This window comes from Melopsittacus undulatus, chromosome 3 (genome assembly GCF_012275295.1).
Source record: "Melopsittacus undulatus isolate bMelUnd1 chromosome 3, bMelUnd1.mat.Z, whole genome shotgun sequence".
NCBI classification, from domain to species: domain Eukaryota; kingdom Metazoa; phylum Chordata; class Aves; order Psittaciformes; family Psittaculidae; genus Melopsittacus; species Melopsittacus undulatus.
The window spans coordinates 82,454,463-82,474,915 of NC_047529.1; the positions used below are offsets into that span (position 1 = coordinate 82,454,463).

General features: G+C 42.4%; 1 protein-coding gene across 3 annotated transcripts; it reads right to left on the minus strand.

Annotated features, from left to right (window-relative positions):
• Window positions 1-1,872: 1,872 nt before the first annotated feature.
• Window positions 1,873-19,617, minus strand: STX11 (syntaxin 11). 3 transcript variants are annotated; one of them, XM_031049858.2, is made up of 4 exons: window positions 19,495-19,617; window positions 10,381-10,577; window positions 10,175-10,266; window positions 1,873-4,918 (listed from the first exon to the last, which is right to left on the minus strand). In XM_031049858.2, the coding sequence occupies exon 4, from the start codon at window positions 4,911-4,913 to the stop codon at window positions 4,047-4,049; it is 867 nt and encodes a 288-aa protein (XP_030905718.1). In that variant the 5' UTR covers window positions 4,914-4,918; window positions 10,175-10,266; window positions 10,381-10,577; window positions 19,495-19,617; the 3' UTR covers window positions 1,873-4,046. The 3 variants fall into 3 exon arrangements, with proteins under 3 accessions (XP_030905718.1, XP_030905716.1, XP_030905717.1); XM_031049856.2 differs by lacking the exon at window positions 10,175-10,266; XM_031049857.2 differs by lacking the exons at window positions 10,175-10,266; window positions 19,495-19,617 and adding an exon at window positions 10,689-10,904.
• Between the last annotated feature and the right edge of the window lie 836 nt (window positions 19,618-20,453).

Consider the following 20,453-nt stretch of genomic DNA (forward strand, 5'->3'; position numbering starts at 1 on the left):
AACACATGCAGAGAGATGCCTGCTACAGCGTGTGAATGTGTCCATAGTCTGGGTCCCTTGCTTTGAAGTAGCGATTGTTGCACTGCCATTTCTCTAAAATTAAATCCATTTAAAACAAAACAAAAAGCTCAATAACAACAAAAAGCTCAAATCAAACAAACAAACAAAAAAAAAAAGCCAAATCAAAACAAGTCCAGAGGAGGGCCACAAGGATGATCAGGGGACTGGAGCACCTCACATATGAAGACAGGCTGAGAAAGTTGGGGCTGTTCAGCCTGGAGAAGAGAAGGCTGCGTGGAGACCTCATAGCAGCCTTCCAGTATCTGAAGGGGGCCTACAGGGATCCTAGTGAGAGACTATTCATTAGAGACTGTAGTAACAGGACAAGGGGTAATGGGTTAAAACTTAAACAGCAGAGGTTTAGATTGGACATAAGGAAGAAATTCTTTACTGTTAGGGTGGTGAGGCACTGGAATGGGTTGCCCAGGGAGGTTGTAAATGCTCCATCCCTGGCAGTGTTCAAGGCCAGGTTGGATGAAGCCTTGGGTGATATGGTTTAGTGTGAGGTGTCCCTGCCCATGGCAGGGGGGTTGGAACTAGATGATCTTAAGGTCCTTTCCAACCCTAACTATTCTATGATTCTGTAAAACAAAAGATGAAATGGATACTCAAGACACATATCCAGGAAGTTCACCATTATATATCAAACATTATATTTTGTAATAGGTTGCATTTTTTTTTCTTTTATATTTATGCAATTCTCTCTTATATTTTCAGAAGGAGCCAGGTGTGCCTGGTTGCCAGTTCTCCTTTCTCTCTTTCCTTCTCTTCAGGAAGGCCTGAGATTTGAAAGAGGTAGGGGAGGTTTGTGAAGTTTTTACTGCTTTCAGTAGGAAACAAAACCAAACTAACAACCCTGAAAGCTGAACCCTTGCATTTTAACCCTTACATTTTAACTATTTTCCCCTCACACCCAGCTATAGGGTCAGCCACATGAGGGAAAATTCAAAACCAACCCATGGAATATGCCACATATATCTCCATAGGAGTTGTGCTGACTTTCAGAGCAAAAGGCATCTTTCCTCAGCAAGCATGAAGATGTTCATTCTGCAGTTTCTGTTATTAGTGTGCTAACATATCTTCGAGCTACTTTTATCATCTTCTTCCACTCATCCTGTGTGGCATGAGTCTTTGCAACTATAGTGTGATCAGCTTTTTTCAACAGTCTGTTTAACTGTGACTACGCAAGCTCGTGGGCTGGCAACATGTCATTTCTTACACAACTGAGAGATAGAAAACCCCACAAAGTATTAAGCAATGAACATGTTTGCAAGGAAGAGAACCATTTCTTCAGTTACTGGAAATAAGTTTTTAAGTGCCTCTATTCACAATGTGACTTAAAATTTGTTAAAGGGTCTCAAGCTGGTATTTCAATAATTCTCAGTTTCTTCCTTGCAGGAACAGACTGGAGAGAAGGTCTGCAATTACGATTTCCTCATGCTTTTGCTTTCTTTACCTGCACCTCAAATCAGACTAAAGATCAAGTATAAGCATTGCATATCTACTAATGAAATCATCAAGATCTCTCAGAACTGCCAGAATAGACTTTTTTTTTTATTGCAGTAGAGAGTCATTTTAGAACAGATGAAATTTATTTTTTTCATGGGTTTTATAGGAAATATTATAGTAAGTCTATCTCATACAACATATTTGATTTACTGTGGCAACAAATATTAGGAGGACCTTTTTTAGGCATTGTTTAATCTCCTTTCATCAACTCAGAGATCAGTCCAGCAGCTTTTAAACTAAACTTTCACAATGCAAGAAACTGCTCAGAGATGCTGATTCAATATACAACACTCTACACTTTCAGATTTTCTTATGAAATCTTTTATTACGTGTGTAGACATACAGATGTGTAAAAAAGAAACCAACAAAAAACATATGTACATGTTTCTATCAAAAGCATTTCTGAGTGCTAAGAATGTGTAGACAAAATGAAATACATATTTCATTCCTTATTGATTCATGCCCATATGCTGACCCTCAGAGGTTTAGGGTATTTCTCTACAGATGCACAGTACCATTGACTTCCATTGAATGGCAATACCTACGGCATAAATTACTTTGTCTTCTTGAGTAGCACCAAAGCTATTGGCAATGGTGCCAGCTTAACACCCTCCTTTCTCCCACTTCAAGTTTGAACATGGGGTTGTTGGAGAGGTCCTCAGGCAAGCATAATACTGATATAAGCAGGACATCACTGATTATCAAAATATCTTCTAGTTTAGAAGACTGGCATTCCTTACTCTTCCATGTTATCAAAAACAGGTGCTTCAGCAAAAGAGACTTTCAGTGCCTGAGAAGAGCTCTTTATTTCTGTAAAAAAGCCCATCTGGCTAAGAAGCATTTCCCACTAGGATATGAAAGCATGGAAGCTGAATTTATTTTGTTGTACCAATATAAACAGTACAAAATGTGTGGGTGTTTTTTCACATATAAAATTAGTGTTCAAAAGATCAGAAGAAAAAAGTTTGATTGGTGCAGGGAGGTGGCTATGCACATCTCCTGAGGAAAACTCCCAAATACAAAATATTTGAAATGTTTAAGTATATTTATTAAAATAGGTACAAATAGGATCAGCAGTTTAAAAAAAAAAAACAGTAACTTCTGAAAAAGAATGTCCTGCATTAGTTCAAAGGACAGCAATAGATCACAGTGTATCAGGAAGCCACCTAGAAATATAATACGTGGAAAACCTCCAGAAAGCAGGAGCTATAATCACTCACCAGACCTCATGAATACATGTTTCACTGATGACTTTCAGTGGTTTCCAGGGCGGCAATTTTTCTATTACCTCCTCATATTCTAAATCTAGTTTGGCCAGACTCCCTTTACACAAAACGAAAAATTACTTTCAAGTTTTAAAAGAGCACTGAAATGACATTAAAATGTTGTTTTCTGTCTTCTTTGGGTGTTTGGAAGAAATATGTCTACTTTCTTCCCAGGTGGAGATTTCCTAATAGTGGGAGAAAAATCATTGGTTTTGTACGGTAAAATTGCATGTTAATAAATATAATCCTTCATATTATTAAAAATAGATGTAAAAAAAAATCCATGTTAATTCTTATTAAAAAAAATATAAGTCTATTGACAGGATAATCCTTCCACTAAAATAGTTCGTGTGTATGTGCCAGCACATGAAACCCTAAAATGCTTTCTCGATTCCCCCACAGTTGTCTTCTTGTGTGTGCTGCTGCAGAAGGCCACTGCATGCCTCTCTTCTGGCTGAAGTGTTCATTGGCAGAAGAATGTATTAGAAGCATAAAAGCATGGCAGTTTTGAAATTGAGAGTACAGACAGTGGCTCAAGTTAAAAGTCAGTGAGATGCCTCAGTGTTGCAATGCTGGATGAAGTTATGGATACTCAAAATCGAGAAAAGCGATCACTTGTACACAAACAGAGCAAAACGTGCATACTGTCATTTAAGGTGCAGTTACATTTGTTAAGATTCAGGTGGAAATCAAGTTGAAATAGAATCTAGTTCTGTGTCCTGCTTCTGCTACTGGGCTTGGTATTTTCTCAAATGAACAGAGTGAAAATCTGTTCAAGTATTTGCATTGAGCAGGCTCCAGACTAGTTAAAATTGAAACCTGATTCTGTGGTGTATTGTGTCTCCCCAGGCGGTAAGGCTGCACCACCTGCAGAGTCACTTAGACAAATAATAATAAAGTTACTTCTTGATCTTCTCTAGGCTGAGTTATCAGCCTGTCATTCATTCCTCTTTGCTGCCTATCTGAAACAGGTATCACTGCAGAGATCTTCTTGCACCTCTAGTTACAGCAACAGAGTACATTTCAATTAAAAACAGATTAAAAATACTTCTATCAACATTTCTAGGAGGCCTCAGATAGAACAGCCTTCAGTGCATTTAGGGAAAAAATGAACAAATTCAACTGCAAAATAGTCCCCCATTTCTAGGGGTTGCCATTAGAAAAAAGTCACTGGAATGAATGCCTGATTTTGTGATAGCTTCAGTGGGACAGTCATCTTCTGCAACAGGATAAGCAGCAGCAGAGAATTGTTCTGAGGGGGTGTTTTCTTCTGTATTCCAAAGCTTTTTTCACTTGCTCTTTAGCTTCTCCTACATAGTCCTCAACATTTTGCATGTTTATCTCAATGACATCAAACGTGTCTGCCTGTTCCTCCACTAGTAGGGCCACCTGCAGAAAGAGCTCATGAACTTCCTTGATGCGACCTTCTAACTTCACAAGCTCCTTATGACGTGTCTCTATCTCATTCAATGCTGAGCGAGCCCCCTTAACTTCTGACAAGAGATTCTCAGAGAAGACATCCCACTTGCCTTGCTCAATCATCTCCTCAATCTGGGTGCCAGAAACATCTTTGCCCATTATCTCTAGCTGCCGCTGAATTCGAATCTTGCAGTTTTCTCGTTGGTTCATCTCTGCTGCATTGTATTCAAACATGGCTCCCTGAAATGAGTGCATGAGGTCAACATAGTGGTTCTTTGCTACCCTGGCAATAACAGACATAGCCCCATATTTTGTTACTGCATCTTCACAGAAATCTCTCATTATGTGAAGTTTCCTGTGGATGCTTTCTCCACGGGCCTTAATGTCTCTGGCAATACAATTAGTATCTCGTTTGATGCTACTAAAACGGCGCATGGAAGTAAGAAAGCGGTTGTTTTGCTTTCTGAGCCTCTTCACATCCTCTTTTAGATAGTCATTTTCTGTCCGGATGTTCTCTATGTCGTTATGGAGAATTTCCAAGGCATAATCAGTCTCATAAAGCAGAACATCGTGGGGTGAATTTTCATCATCCTCACTTTCAGTAAACTGTTGGTTGTGTAACCTGGCTAATTCATGCAGCTCGTTTAGCCGGTCTTTCATTCTGCCTGTAAATAGAGGAAGAGAAGGAAAAAAATTTAAAGTAAATAAAATATTGGTTTACAAGTATTGAAAGTTCATAACTAATAATAACTACATCATAGAATCATAGAATAGTTAGGGTTAGAAAGGACCTTAAGATCATCTAGTTCCACCCCCCCTGCCATGGGCATGGACACCTCACACTAAACCATATCACCCAAGGCTTCATCCAACCTGGTCTTGAACACTGCCAGGGGTGGAGCATTCACAACGTCCTTAGGCAACCCATTCCAGTGCCTCACCACCCTTACAGTAAAGAATTCCTTCCTAATGTCCAGTCTAAACCTCTGCTGTTTAAGTTTTAACCCATTACCCCTTGTCCTGTTACTACAGTCTCTAATGAATAGTCTCTCACTAGGATCCCTGTAGGCCCCCTTCAGATACTGGAAGGCTGCTATGAGGTCTCCACGCAGCCTTCCCTTCTCCAGGCTGAACAGCCCCAACTTTCTCAGCCTGTCTTCATAGGGGAGGTGCTCCAGTCCCCTGATCATCCTCGTGGCCCTCCTCTGGACTTGTTCCAACAGTTCCATGTCCTTCTTATGTTGAGGACACAACAACTGCACACAATACTCCAAGTGAGATCTCACAAGAGCAGAGTAGAGGGGCAGGATCACCTCCTTCGACCTGCTGGTCACGCTCCTCTTGATGCAGCCCAGAATACGGTTGGCTTTCTGGGCTGTAAGCGCACACTGAAGCCAGCTCATGTTCATTTTCTCATTGATCAACACCCCCAAGTCCTTCTCCGCAGGGCTGCACTGAATCTCTTCTCTGCCCAACCTGTGGCTGTGCCTGGTATTGCTCCCACCCAGGTGTAGGACCTTGCACTTGGCATGGTTAAACTTCATCAGGTTGGCATCAGCCCACCTCACAAGTGTGTGAAGGTCCCTCTGGATGGCATTCCTTCCCTCCAGCGTATCAACAAACCACACAGCTTGGTGTCATCGGCAAATTTGCTGAGGGCACACTCAATCCCACGGCCCATGTCAGCGACAAATATGTTAAATAAGACTGGTCCCAACACCGATCCCTGAGGGACACCACTCGTTACTGGTCTCCAGCCGGACATTGAGCCATTGACCACAACTCTTTGTGTACGGCCATCCAGCCAGTTCTTTATCCACTGAGTGGTCCACCTATCAAATTGATGTCTCTCCAATTTAGAGACAAGGATGTCATGTGGGACAGTGTTGAACGCTTTGCACAAGTCCAGGTAGATGACATCAACTGCTCCACCCCTGTCCATCAGTTCTGTAGCCCCATCATAGAAGGCCACCAAATTGGTCAGGCAGGATTTCCCCTTAGTGAAGCCATGTTGGCTGTCACCAAGCACCTTGCTGTTTTTCATGTGCCCTAGCATGCCTTCCAGGAGAATCTGCTCCAAGATTTTGCCAGGCACAGAGATGAGACTGACTGGTCTGTAATTCCCTGGGTCATCCATTTTCCCTTTCTTGAAAATGGGGGTTATATTTCCCTTTTTCCAGTCATGAGGAACTTCACCTGACTGCCATGATTTTTCAAATATGATGGCCAGTGGCTTTGCAACTTCATTCTCCAGCTCCTTCAGGACCCACGGATGGATTTCTTAAGGGCCCATGGACTTGTGAACATTCAGGTTTTTAAGATGGTCTTGAACCAGATCCTCTCCTACAGTGGGCCCAAGTTTTTCATTCTCACAGTCCCTGTGTCTGCCTTCCAAGACCTGGGTGGTGTGGTCAGAGCCTTTGCCAGTGAAGACCCAGGCAAAGAAGAAATTCAGAACCTCAGCCTTCTCCAAATCCTGTGTAGCCAGTTCTCCTGATAGGTTCCAGAGGGGCCTATGTTGTCCCTAGTCTGTTTCTAATTTGCTACATACCTATAGAATACCTTCCTGTTATCCTTAACATCCCTAGCTAAGTTTAATTCTAACTGGGCCTTAGCTTTCCTAACCTGGTCCCTAACTTCCTGGACAACATCCCTGTATTCATCCCAGGCCACCTGTCCTTGCTTCCACCTTTATAAGCCTCTTTTTTTCCTGTGAATTTTTCTCAGCAGCTCCTTATCCATCCAAGGAGGTCTCCTGGCCCTCCTGCTGCACTTCCTTCTAGTTGGGATGCAACACTCCTGAGCTTGTAGCAGGTGATCCTTGAATATCAACCAAGAGTCCTTGGGCCCCCGTGCCCTCTAGGGCTGTATCCCATGGAACCTTGCTAAGCAGGTTCCTGAAGAGGCCAAAGTCTGGTCTCTTGAAGTCCAGGGCAGTGAGCTTGCTGCATGCTCTTCTCACTGTCCTGAGCATCTCGATCTCAACCATCTCATGATCACTGCAACCAAGGCTGCCCTGGAGAGTCACATTTCCAACCAGCCCTTCCTTGTTGGTGAGAACGAGGTCAAGCAGGGCACCTCTCCTTGTCGGCTCCTCTATTACTTGCAGAAGGAAGTTGTCTTCCACACAATTGAGGCACATCCTGGATTGCTTGTGCCGGGCTGTTCCATCCCTCCAACAGATATCAGAGTGGTTGAAGTCCCCCATGAGAACAAGGGCCTGCAAGCACGACACTTTTCCTATCTGTCTGTAGAGTTCTTCATCCACAGGTTCCTCTTGATCAGGCGGTCTGTAACAGATCCCCACAGTAATGTGTCCCATCGCTGTTTTCCCTTTAACCCTGACCCACAAACTTTATGTTAACTGATCACCTGTCCCCAGACAGAGTTCCATACTCTCCAGCCTATCCCTAACATAAATAGCAACTCCCCCTCCCCGCCTGCCGGGCCTGTCTTTTCTAAAGAGTCTCTAACCTTCCATTCCAACACTCCAGTCATAGGAGCCACCCCACTATGTTTCTGTGATGCCTGCTATATTATACCTCCATAGATGTGCACACATCTCTAATTCATCTTGTTAGAGGATCATAGAATACTTTGAGCTGGAAAGGACCAGTAAGGATCACAGATAACATATCTACATCAAAGGTAACCCAAAATACTGATATTTAATTTGTTCATTGTATGTTTTACACTGATGGATCTCAGATACAAAACACTGGTGCTAGAACCCTCTTCCTGAAACTACAACACTTAGAATCTAAAAAAGTTCAAGAGATAAGACAACAAATCCTGAAGACAAATCCAAAAGTTCAATTAGACAGTCCTCCCCTGCTGCAGATGCTAGTCTTTCACTTGGAGATAAAAACCAAACTCATGAAAACTGATAGAAAGCCTTCAGCTGTCAATACGTGTAGATGTGTTATTAACTGAATGCTTCCCACCGCTGCTCATTAGAGAACTCTCCTCTAGATCTTGACCCTTCATTATATCAACTGCCCCAAATGTCACAGGTCCTTTGTCATTATAAGCTTGCTTTTCCTGAGGAAAGACTAGGAAGCCTCTCAGAGCCAGAAATAGCATTTATGGGTAGCACTGGGAAAAAAAAAAAAGTTTTGAGAAATGGTGTGAAAGTATCAAGGTAGGTAGCATAAATAAATAGTTAAATAAATAAATAAATAAATAAAGCAAAGGCACATTTAGGGCCTCCAGATGCAACCACTGACCATAGCATACCGAGCATCAGACAAAACAACACAGTGCTAGCAGCATTTTGTAAGCAAAACCATCCACCCAACCCTTATTTTTTTGTATGATGGAAACATCCTGCTGGAGGAATAAAGTAACACCATTGTTACAGATTGGGATCTGTTTTCTATGTGTTTGCTTCACATGTACTTAACTACAAATTTCATTTAAAAAAAACATAGAATGAGTAATTTGCACAGACCAGTTACATGATAACAAAGCATAAGTCTCATTTAAGTATGTTTAAGCTAGAAACTTCCCATCACAAAAGCTGTATCTCCCATGTCCCATTTAAATTAGTAAGAAAGAGAACTATGTTAAGAATCAACACCAAATAGGACATCTCTAGATCTCTGTGTCTGCAGGACTCATTTTTGTTTTTCAGGAATTAAAGTATCTTCACAGCATTTACAAACATGCTACCACCATGAACAATGCACCCCTTCATCGAATCAGCAGTTATTCCCAGGTTAAGAAAAGCCACATGTCTACATGCCCAGGAGAATAGGCCTAGATCTAATGTGAATTAAAACTGCAAGTTTATAATCAGTTTCATGGGATTGTTCAACCTGTTAAAGATGTTAGGGAGGAGATGAGAAAGATTCCATCACAAGTACAGCACCCTGGGCTCATATATTTCATTGTGGGGTATATACTGGTCTTGAGAAGCCTCCATCACATTTACATTGAAGCAAAAAAGTGAATTTCAACTTAAACCATTTCTTTTACAAGCAATGTAAATCAATAAAGTCCATTAATATCCTGACAGAATAGCCTTCATTCAGGAATCTACACATGTAAGATAATTGAATTTAAAACATAAGCCACATAGATTCAACTCACATTGCTCATCTGACTGCAGTAATGACTCTTACTGGCTTCCCTAAAGCTGACAATCCTACTTCTAGCCTCATCCTTGAACTGTTGTGTGCTGTGTTCAGCAATTTATTCTTTTTGTGTTTAGCATCTACGTTTGGAAACAGCACACAATGGTTTTTTATGACTTTAAAATGACAGTCCACAGCAGCAAGGTGCCATTCATGTAAACTAACTCACGTGTGTGTAGGACTATGTTGCCTTTGTGCTTACCATTCCCTGAACTTGAGAAAAACTATATTTTATCAGCCTTCCACAGAGACCAGACTAACAGCTGGCTCAACATAATTACACTTTATTGTTTGTGCTTGAAAAACACAAACGGAAAAACACACTAAGAGCTGCCATGTAATAAACTCATGATTTTGTAGGAATAGGGTTAGGGTTAAGGTTAGGGTTTCTTCTCTCCACTCTGAAAAATAAAAATTACACCTTGTCTTTCTCACCCACAACTATGTAAGGGTGATGATTAAAAAAATAGGAAGAAATGGAGAAGGAAATACATGGGAAATAACAAGAAGATACTAATGCTAGTCAGTTCATGTGTATACTAATTGTGCAGCATCTCTGTAAAAATAATGCTTTTTTTATAATACAACATGAAAGGTTAGAAAGTCAAGCATTAAAAGAAAAGTAAGGAGCTGCCAAGTGTGGCCTCAGACCATGGTATTGCCTACACACAGGGAGATCATGCAGTTAGACACTGGCCTATGTCCTTTCACTTCCATCAAGTCTTTGCCTACAGTCTGTGTGTGCTGAATAAAACTTGTACAACATAGAGGGATAATCTCACTTACTATGTTACTACTGTAAATTTCCTCAGGGATTTCTCCTGTGAAGCCTCTGGGAAGTTCCACAAGCTCGTAACAGTCTTTTCGGGGAGGCAGACCTAGGAGCCCCATTCACAGACACAGGTTTCAGCCCAGAGTGATCAAGTACAACATTATCACTTTTGATAAGCTATGATGCCCACTTGAAACACCTGAAGCACAGTTTTTCGTACCTGGTGCGTTCAGAAGTCAGCTCCTTCTGTCTTTGAACCCTGCTGCAAGCCTTGGGGACTTCACTGGGTAAGATGGTAAAGCTGGACATCAGTGAATGAACACATGGAGTGAGGCCACGTATGAGAAGCTTGTCTCCAATGATATGTACAGCATCATCCACAACTTCAGTGACCAGTAGATCCAGTAGAATCCAATTCTAAATGTGAATAGAAGAATCAAATTATAGTTGCACTGAGAATCTTCCACCTGGAGTTTCCTGGTTTCTATGTGCTTAGCTGTAAAAGCCACATTATTTGAAACTACATACCAAAGCTTACATTCAAGGTAGTCAACATTAGGATTTTTTAACTCTGCATTGAGGACCTGTGCCCATCAGGGTAATGGCTCCTAACCAAAGGATGCCACCTCTTCAAGCCTGACTTTAGAGTTCTGCAAAATCAGGGACTTTTGGACATCTTCTTTTATTGTCCCCAAGTCCTGTTGTTTTCTCTCTGTTCCTAAAGTGCACAACTTAGCCAGCTTCCCACTTCACCTTCACATTTTCAAGGTGCTTTTCCTTATCTGTATACATTTCCTGGACAGGATGAAAGACAAAAAAAAAAAAAAAAAAAACACGACTTTCTGCCTGTACTTTAGTATCATATTAGGCCACAAACACTACAAGTTGCAGAGGGCAATATTCAGCTTTGTGCCATAGCATACTCAATTATTCTATGGGAAAGCATTTGTAATATTTACCCAAAAAGACCTGTGAGGTTCACGAAAATGTTTAGATTTCAACTTTCTTGAGCACCTTTACCTCAAGGAACACAGTAAATTTATTTGGGACACTTGTAAACTGCTGCTTTGAGAAACTCGTAATTTGGCAAAAATTTGGGAGTTTTACATAAGAAAAACAGTAGGCTCAAATGCAGTACCACCACAGAGGTCTTTCCATGCTTCAAATTCCCATTTCAAACATGGGGGAACCAGAGCTTCCCAAGGGAGGACAGTAACTTCCAAGCATTCCTCTGATAGTATCAGGGACAAAACTGACACTAAAGAGCTGAAACAAATGCACAAACAAGCATGGGAAAGAAGGGGGGGAACAGATATCTGAAAAATTGCAGCTTAATGGAGCAGCATTTAGAAAGGTTGACCTCCTTTATCAGATGCTGTTGTTACTCAGGAAAGTTTACATCTGCTTACACGTTGATAGCATTGCTTGCCATTAAAACACCAATGTATTAATATATAGTGCATTACTAGTTGTTAAGGATAATCCCAGCGCTAATTCTTTAAAATGAGCAACAATCTCTCTTTTCATACAGGGCCTGTATAAGCATAGCAGTATAAGTTGGGCTCCCAGGCTAGAAAGCAGCTCTGCAGAGAAGGACGCTGGTGTGGCGGTGGACATCGAGTTGAACATGAGTAAGCAATGCGCCCTTGTGGCAATGGAGGCCAACAGCATCCTGGGCTGGAGCAGCGAGAGTGGTGGAGGGAAGTGACCCCTTCCATCTGACACCTGAGAGTCCGCCTGTGGAGTGCTGTGTGGGTGCCGGGGCTCCCCAGCACAAGAGATATGGACACACTGGGGTGAGCCCAGGGGAGGACACCAAGGTGGTCAGAGATGCTGAAGCACTTGATGTATGAGGAGAGGCTGAGACAGCTGGGAATGTTTAGCCTGGAAAACAGGAAGCTTAAGGGAGATCTTGTTGCACCAATTGTGCTATGCAACGGAAGACCCTTCATGGAGATGTACAGTGACAGCACAAGAGACAACAAACCCAAGTGAAAACAAGGGAAAAGCCAGCTGCATAGTAAGGGGGGAAAAGGGGGGAAAAAATCCCTCCCAAACTTTCAGGAACACTAGAAATGTTGCCAGGAGAAGTTTTGGAATCTGCATCCTTGAAGATACTCTAAACTCTACTGGACATGACCCTCACCAACCTGAACTGCCTGTGTGTGTATTTTGAGGGGGGCTGGATTATACAACATCCAAAAGTCCAGTCCAGATTGTTCTTGTACTCAGCTTTACGTCAAAAGTTGGTGAATTTGACCATGAGTGCTAAATATTTAGCACTTATTTCTTTAACACAGGTTTATTTAACATACAGCTAACACATTAAAGTATCAAAACACCAACTGCTCTGTATTCTGGAATAACAGCCCCAAGAGTATAAATACCTTAATTCTAAGAGTGTGTGTTTTAATAGATTAGCTGCTAGTTTGATTTTCTTCTAAAATACTGTGCATATTCAAACTGAAACATATCCTTCCATGTTTGTATTTTTGAGCTAGCTAAATCTATCCCTATAAAAAACAGTTTCCTTCTGCAGTCCATCATGGTGTGTACACCCAAACACACACTGTCACACACAGGAAATACAAGCTAGGTAATGACTGTAGAGGTTACAACTTCAAAGCCAGACACGCACCAAGTACATACAGTGAGCTGAGGACGTGTTCAGTACTCTTCATGTTGGCATGCTACTTCTTGGTATTAATTACCATAATGACTAGCTCTCCCATGATGCATTAGAAAGACATGAGATGTTACAGCCCATACAACTCTGTGTGATATGGGACTTCAGATGGGAAGGAACATCTGGCTCTGAAAATCTGTACCTCTGCATACACGTAAAACCCTTTTCTGTTAGCCCAACACACATACCAATAGGAGTCCTGCAGAGCATACTGGCATTGCTGTGCTAATGTTATCAACATAGAAATAACATAAAGATGAAAAGTTATTTCTATAGAAACAAAAAAGTTGCACACCTTTATTTCAGCTTTAACATTTGTGTATCTTATCTACACCTCAGTTTGGGGACAAACGGTGAAATAAAGCTGCAGTTTCAGCACATCATCCAAATTTCATTACTGGGAAGGAAGGCAGTTTATGCCTTTTCTATTTACAGCGCTCATAAAAGGCAGCTACTAGTTAACACTAGCTTGTGGATTACCAGAAGTCCAGTCAGTAATCCTTCTGATCCTTGAGTAGGGCTTTACAAGATGAAGCTTTCACTTCAGCTGAAGAGGCCTATCTGAGGAACAACAGATACTTCAAAAGAAGCCAGTTAAAAATAATTTATCATCTCAGCAATTCTTTCTCTCAGAAGGAAGAAGTCCTTTTGTGCTCCCCTACAAACCCACATGGCTCATCCTGTCTCTGAATGACACGTGCTTTTGGTTGGATAACACACAATAGATGTGACACAAGAAACAAGTGGTGAACAACTGGGAAATAACCAGCTCCTAAGCAGAATTACTTCATTTCCAAGTGTGCATCACCACATTCCAGTAACTTCCCATACTGCCTGTAGAGGATGCAGTAGTGGCGTAAATCCATTCAGATGGACTAGCTAAGTCGAACACACTCCATTACAAAGAAATAGCATGCTGCTGTGGCAGCAAAAATTCATATATAGGTAAAAGAAGTGTTAAATGCAGCTGAAACAGTTAATTTTCATAATTTTCTAGTATCTTTCTGGTTTGGAAACAATGGTCTTAGACCAGATTTAATAATTTCGCCTGCTATCTGTTGTCCAGTAATGGATTTGATAATAATATTAATTAACTTTGAAAACAGACTGTTGTTTACAATAGGTTTCCCTCTTTCCACAAGAGCTTCTAATTGGCTCACAGCAGAATTCTAGTCACCTTTTCAGACTAAATTCCCTGATTTCCCAATCATGCCCATCATTGGTGGAACAGCAGGCTTGAATTTCTCAAATTTCTCTCTTCTTTCTTTTCATCTATAGGAGCTTAAGGAAATTACAAAAATAATAATCTAATTATTAGGACAGATTCCCTTCTGGAGCTGTTTTAAGATCATATCTGTAACTCCAATATTAAGCACTATGACAGACATCAGCATTTCAAAATCTTTTTGCGGCTACACTGAAAGTCAGAACTTATCTTCTCTGGAGTTTCTTGGATTGGGCAATGTTTAAAAATAGACAAAATATATTCAGGACTGAAAATACATCAGTTAACACAATGCACCAATTACAAAGCTACAGAAATGCAGCAAGAAGCTGCAAATGTATTTGAAGACTAATAGATATTACCCACTTCATGTTGTCAAAGACTGCATACAGCAGTATACCTCCTCTATACTTTCAGTCACCCTAGTCAGAAATATATGCAGTTGCATATATTTCTTTTCCAAAAGCTCACATGAAGTGTCCACTTCTCTATTTGTGCAAGAACAAGTTATTTATTCTTTGCAGGCTATTTCTGCAGTTGCCAGAATCTGCACATCTCCAGTGGTTCCTTTCCTACTTTAAAGGCTAGGAAAGGCCCAAAGGGAAAAAATTAGCATTCAAATAGTTTGTTGCCTCTAACTTAAAGTAATGAGGTAATAATTGCTTGAATATTGATAGCTTTGAAGGTTCTTCTTTGACTTCACTCAGTTTCTTTACCAGTATTGAATCTCTTCCACATAAAGTAACTCTCAATTTTTGTATGACAGCATATTACAAATTCAAAGATCTAGGGTACATCTTGTACTTCCCAAATGTATTCAATGCGGTTAACCATCTTTGTGCTTTCCATAGACTGGTTATCAGGTTTTACAGACATCAGTACCAGAACTCGGCTGTACTAGGGCAGCAGACAAAAGTTTCTCCACCTTCATTAGATGGCCCACTGAAAAGTGTTAAGTCTCCATTTGCACTGTTTGAACCCTTACCAAAATTGAGAACTCTCTCTGCAGCAGTCATCATGCTTCAGTGTAAAAATGGAAGTTAAGGACAGGAAAGGCTAATGCACACCCCAAATTTAGCCACTTCCTTTTCGTAAGGATGTTAAAACCAGAATTTATAGTTATATATTCTGTTATGTTATATATAATATACAGTTAGCAACTGCAGACATTGAAAACCTGCTAAATCCTTGGTATCCTGGAGACCTGTGAGCTGACTCCAATCAGTTTTAATGTGCACAGCTAGCCAAAAACCGGAACACCGTTACAAAGAGTATCTGAACATGCATGGGATTGTATTTTTTACTCAGGGGGGAGAAAACCAATCCCACATCACTCTTCATTCAGTGTTTTCCAGTATGTGCAGTGTGCTTTTAGGCTGAGTACTGCAGCATACCCATCCTTCCTGCCATAGGGAACACTAAGGTCTTCAGGTAAAAATTACCTGGAGGCTAGGGGAGCAAAATCTGTACCTCCATGGGCTTGGCAAATAGTTAAGAGAGAACCATGCCACTAACATAAACAGTGAGACAGCCATCCATGTATTTCTTGGCAATTACTACAGCTTGGGATCATTACAAGTCACTATGCAAGGAAATCACACGACGCGCTCACAGGCAGTGCTGTCACTACAGTGCTGTGAGTACATACATTATCTAATTAATTACCTCAGCTTCCCTGAAATACATTGACTCAGTGAAATAGTTACATACCACATTTATGTAACTACTATTGCTGCCACGCAGTGGTATTTATAGGTGATTAAGACATTATGCTGGCATCCAAGTAGAAATATGAGGCTGCATGTGATCATCAGTCAGAACCAACACGTTCTACAGACATTTTAAAATCAGCACAACAGCATTACTTTTTAAAATGCACATATATTTAAAGCTTGTAATGCAGTGTTAATATCTGAGATTAAATGCTCTTTAAAAAATCCCTTTAATGTTAAATACAGGGTGTTTTATTGGTATTTGTTTATGTGGGCCAGTACACATGAGGCTCAGTTCTGGATTTCACTGCAAAATCTACACAACTGTAACCGGACCAAAACAGTTTCAGTTAGGAAACAACCTCCCAGCCACACATACATACCCACAGCTCAGCCCCAAGACATGTCAGGCATTGTCAGGCTTTATTGCAATTACTTGACATAATTCATAATGTTCAAGGTACAGACAAGTTGAGACAATATATAGAGTAGGGACACACTGGCCAGTGGTACTTAGAGAATGCGTTCCTGACTGGGCATATACAAAGCTCAAACAAGCTTTATTCTTGCTTTGAAAAATAAGTGATTTGATACTAACACATTGGCACAGAGGGAAGGTGTAGCAGAAAAATCTGTAGAGTTCAGCACTGTCTGGGTTCTGTAAATGTTTTCCAGGAATAATCTTGGCAATTAACATGTTAACTGTCATAGCAGATAAAGCAAAAGCTGCGCGCATGATAAGCCTTCTGATAAGCCTTCTGAAAAGCCTTCTGAGGTCAAGAGATGTGACATCTTTCCCTCTTGATAAACTACAGAAATATGGTCTAGATGAGAAGCGCTGAACACTGTGTGATAGGCCAGATGAGACACTTAAGATGCTCGAAAACAATCAGCAGAAGCTATCAAAACAGATGTAGAAACTGCAGAACCGCATTGCTCCTCTCACGCAGAGTTCCCCCACTCCCCAAAAAGGGGTTCCCAAGAGACAGCCCTAGGCAGGAACAGCGCTGGTGCTCTCTGGGAATGATGCTTCTTACTGGAGATGGCTTACATGGAGGGCAAGTTTTGGGGGCAGTCCAAAATGCAAATGTGACCAGAAATGGCTTTTCTGCAAAACTGCAAACAGGTGGTAACCCCACATTTGGTGCTGAGATGAGCTTGTTTGCTCAAATTAACACTGCCTCAGTAATTTCTGCACCAGGCGCTGTCATCTCTGCACTACAGGGATGACCAAAGAGTCAAAGAAAATCACGGGGACAAGTAAAAGATAATGGAAAATGTATCCATTCCAGCACCATCATGTTTGACACAGCAGTTGTCTTCTCACTGTCAGAACTGCTTTTGAATATGCCAGCACTGTGATGGGTTTCTGTCACACTCAGAGGTTATCTATCTGTATTTCCATTAGCAGCTTGGAGAGTGGAACCAAACATAAGCACTGGACTAGAAGGGAGCAGAAGCAAGCATTTGCTGTCAGAGGGGAGGATAAATTACACTGGCAAGTAAGAAAAATACCAACAAAAATAAAATTAATTTCAATAGAGATGAGCCTGGTACAGTTCATTTAGAAGAAGTTAACATAGATTTACATAGTAGGGAACACCTAGTTCCTGGTAGCAGGAAAGCATTGGTGGGTTATAGCTGACTGCAAGCCAAAAACCGAGTTCACAATATAATGCCACTGTAAAAAATGAAACGTCTTATATGAGAGATGGCATGGGAAGGACTGGTTTTACTGTGCTTGGTATAGGTAAGGCCTCAGTTGGAATACTGCATCCTGTACCCATTAACACACTGGGAAAGTTGGAGCATACTGGGCATTGTCTCCATATGGTTTAGAAAATGCAACCCTGAAGGAAGGGGAGCTGAAGGAATTATGTTCATTTCATGCAGAAGACCAGGGACAGAGACACAGCACTCCAATATATAAGAGATTTGTCTTTTATAAAAAGAGAAATGATCAGTTTATTCTCTGTGTTGGCACTGGAAACATGAAGTAATCAATTTGTTTCACACAAGATCTGTGTTGAGCTAACTGCTCCCAGTCTCACTGTGTCCAGCTCAGTGTATGTATGAGCACAGGCCCACTGCCTATGCTGGGGAGCAATGTGGATGACTCTTTTCACTCAGCAGATTCTTTTCCCTCTATATTAATATTATCTGCATCATGACAGCTACCATTTTTCCTTTTGGAGCAGACCTTGGTTACTGTTATAATGGAAGGTGTCAGTCATGAAGCCTAACCCCACAGCACCCAAAATCTCCATGACTGTTATATAATATGCAGCTGTGTGTTCCACAGCATCATGTTTATCGGCAGTGCTCAGATGACAGTTATCACATTATCCCCATTTTAATGTCTCAAGAGATCTTATGCACCATGCTTCATGAAGATCTCTTATGAGAACAGAGGTTCACTTGCAGTTTTAGTCTCAGCCAAAACACCAGATACATTTGCTGTATGACCTGTTGTGCAATTTCAGTTTCAGAGCAGTGGTCATACAAGGCAGCCAATGAAAAAAAGATGAGAAAAAGGCAATCAGAAGTGTTGGGCACCTAAACCATCCTTTCTTAAGGACGATCTTTAGTCTGTTTGTCTGTTAAACCTTTGAATAATAGAACAAAAAGCTATGGTCATCTTGTAGTCTCACCACTTCAATATATAAAAAAAAACAAAACCAAAAACATTTAAACAGCAACAAACACCACTGGTAAGAAAGCAGCATCCTTCAAATTGCATTCTCCTCTTACAAAGTCATATATTGCCATTTTGACACCTGTCAGCTTAAAAAAACTGGTTCCTAAAATACCATCTAAAGAACAGGAACAAGAAGTGTGAATGTCTGTTTTAGGCCAGTGTTACTCTTCTAGTCATTTCCTTTCCTGGTATCACACAGTTACATACAGTTATCTCAGACATACACAAGTATGAATTCTTCTTGGCAGGAAAGGAAATTAATACCAGTTAATAGGAAACAATCAAAGAACAGCTACTTTTGCACCCACTCACAGATCTGGCCCTGCATATAAACACGAATTTCTTCAAAATCTGCTCTGGAGCTATTCATAACCATATATGAGCGCTATTAATGAAATGTTAATGCTCGCTAAGCCAGACAAACGAGGCACATAGAAATGCAGATGCCTGTTGGGACTAGATGAGGAGACTCATATTTGAAGATGCCTCTGGTTTTCCCCCATCCTGCAAAACTCCAGCCACCCCTTTCACCTCTTTTGAGGGACCAGAGCTACCCGACGGCAGTTAAGGTGCCTTTGGACTCAAAAGCCCGAGCCCCATTCCCTGCCGTCGGGCTTCAGGCTTCCCCTCTCGACTGATACGGAGCAGTTTCCTTTACTCTTACGCAAAACTGAGGTGCAAGGCGCTCCGAAAGCCCCGCGGCTCCTCCCGCCTCACCGGCTGCGCTGGGCCGGCTGCCGAGCACTGGCTGTGCACCGGGACTCTCCCCGACAGCAGGAGAACGGATGGGCTAACTACCACTGCTGGAGCCCGGCCCAGAGCTGCCCTCCTTCCGTCCCGCAGCAGCTGCGGGAGAGTAGGTGCCCGCGAACCCCAGCTGATGCTGAGCGGCGCTCGGGCGCACGGCAGGGCTCACGTCGCGGCAGAGAACACCGGCGTGCCCGGGCTGAGGGAGCCCCGCACGACCCCGAGGAAAGAGCCGTCTCGCCCTCCCCGGCCCCGCAGGTACTTACCCCGGGCACTGCAGTGTAGCGCAGTGCAGCGCAGCCAGGCCTCACCGTCCCGGCTCCCCGCTCTACTGCTGGGACTCGCTGAAGAGCAGTGTCCGCGCCGTCGAGGCAAGCACTAGTCCGTCCGTCCGTCCCCCCCCCGCAAAGTCCCGCCCCCACAACTCGGCTCTCCCTCCTATTGGCTGCGAGAGAAGGGGTTATTTGCATAGCGGCACCCCGCCCCGGCTGTCGAGGAGGATGGAGGGGTTGTACACCATGCCCACTTCCTCCTCCTCTTCCTCCCCCGTCCCGTCGGGGGACGCTCCGTTCACACCACTTCCTACCTGGGCGTGGGGGGAAAAGTCCGCCCCGTGTGTGCTGGGAAGTGTGAGTGCGACGTGGTCGCCCCGTTTCTTTGCCGCCGTCCCCATGGAAACCCCTGCCTTGTCTTGCCCCACCTGGGTGCCAGTGGGTAAGGGGGCGGTTTGGGGATTCCATGATTCACGGGGAGGGCAAGGAGCTAAACCAGAGGGGGAGTACAAGAGGAGAGGGCAAGGGCCACCCGCCGCCCTCAGCGGGGCAGGGTATCCTGCCCCGTCCTCTCCTCCCGTCGTCCTGGTCCCCGGCCCGGCACCCCCCGCTGTTTGATGCAGCAGCGTCTGTCCAGTTCTGCTGGCTTCAGACGTGCGTGATGAAATAGGGCGTTAAAGGACGTTCTGGGAACGTAGTTCAAACAAATAGCTGCGGTTCACTGTGAGCAACAGGTGTGCGCTTTGCACAGTACTTCTGGGTAGGGGTCAAATATAGCCCATATTTGGATGATAGCTTTGACCATTGCTGGAAAAAAAAACCAAAACGCCTTACCCATCAAAAACAAAATAAAACAAAACCTTAAGCAATAAGTAAATACTTGTGTTAACAATCAGTTAAAAATATACCTAGAGAGTGGCTCTCCTTGAAAAATCCAAGACTGTACTGCAGGG

Coding starts and splice junctions, on each gene's coding strand:
- STX11 (XM_031049856.2), bottom strand. CDS start 4,913: ATGAAAGACCGGCTAAACGAGCTGCATGAATTAGCCAGGTTACACAAC.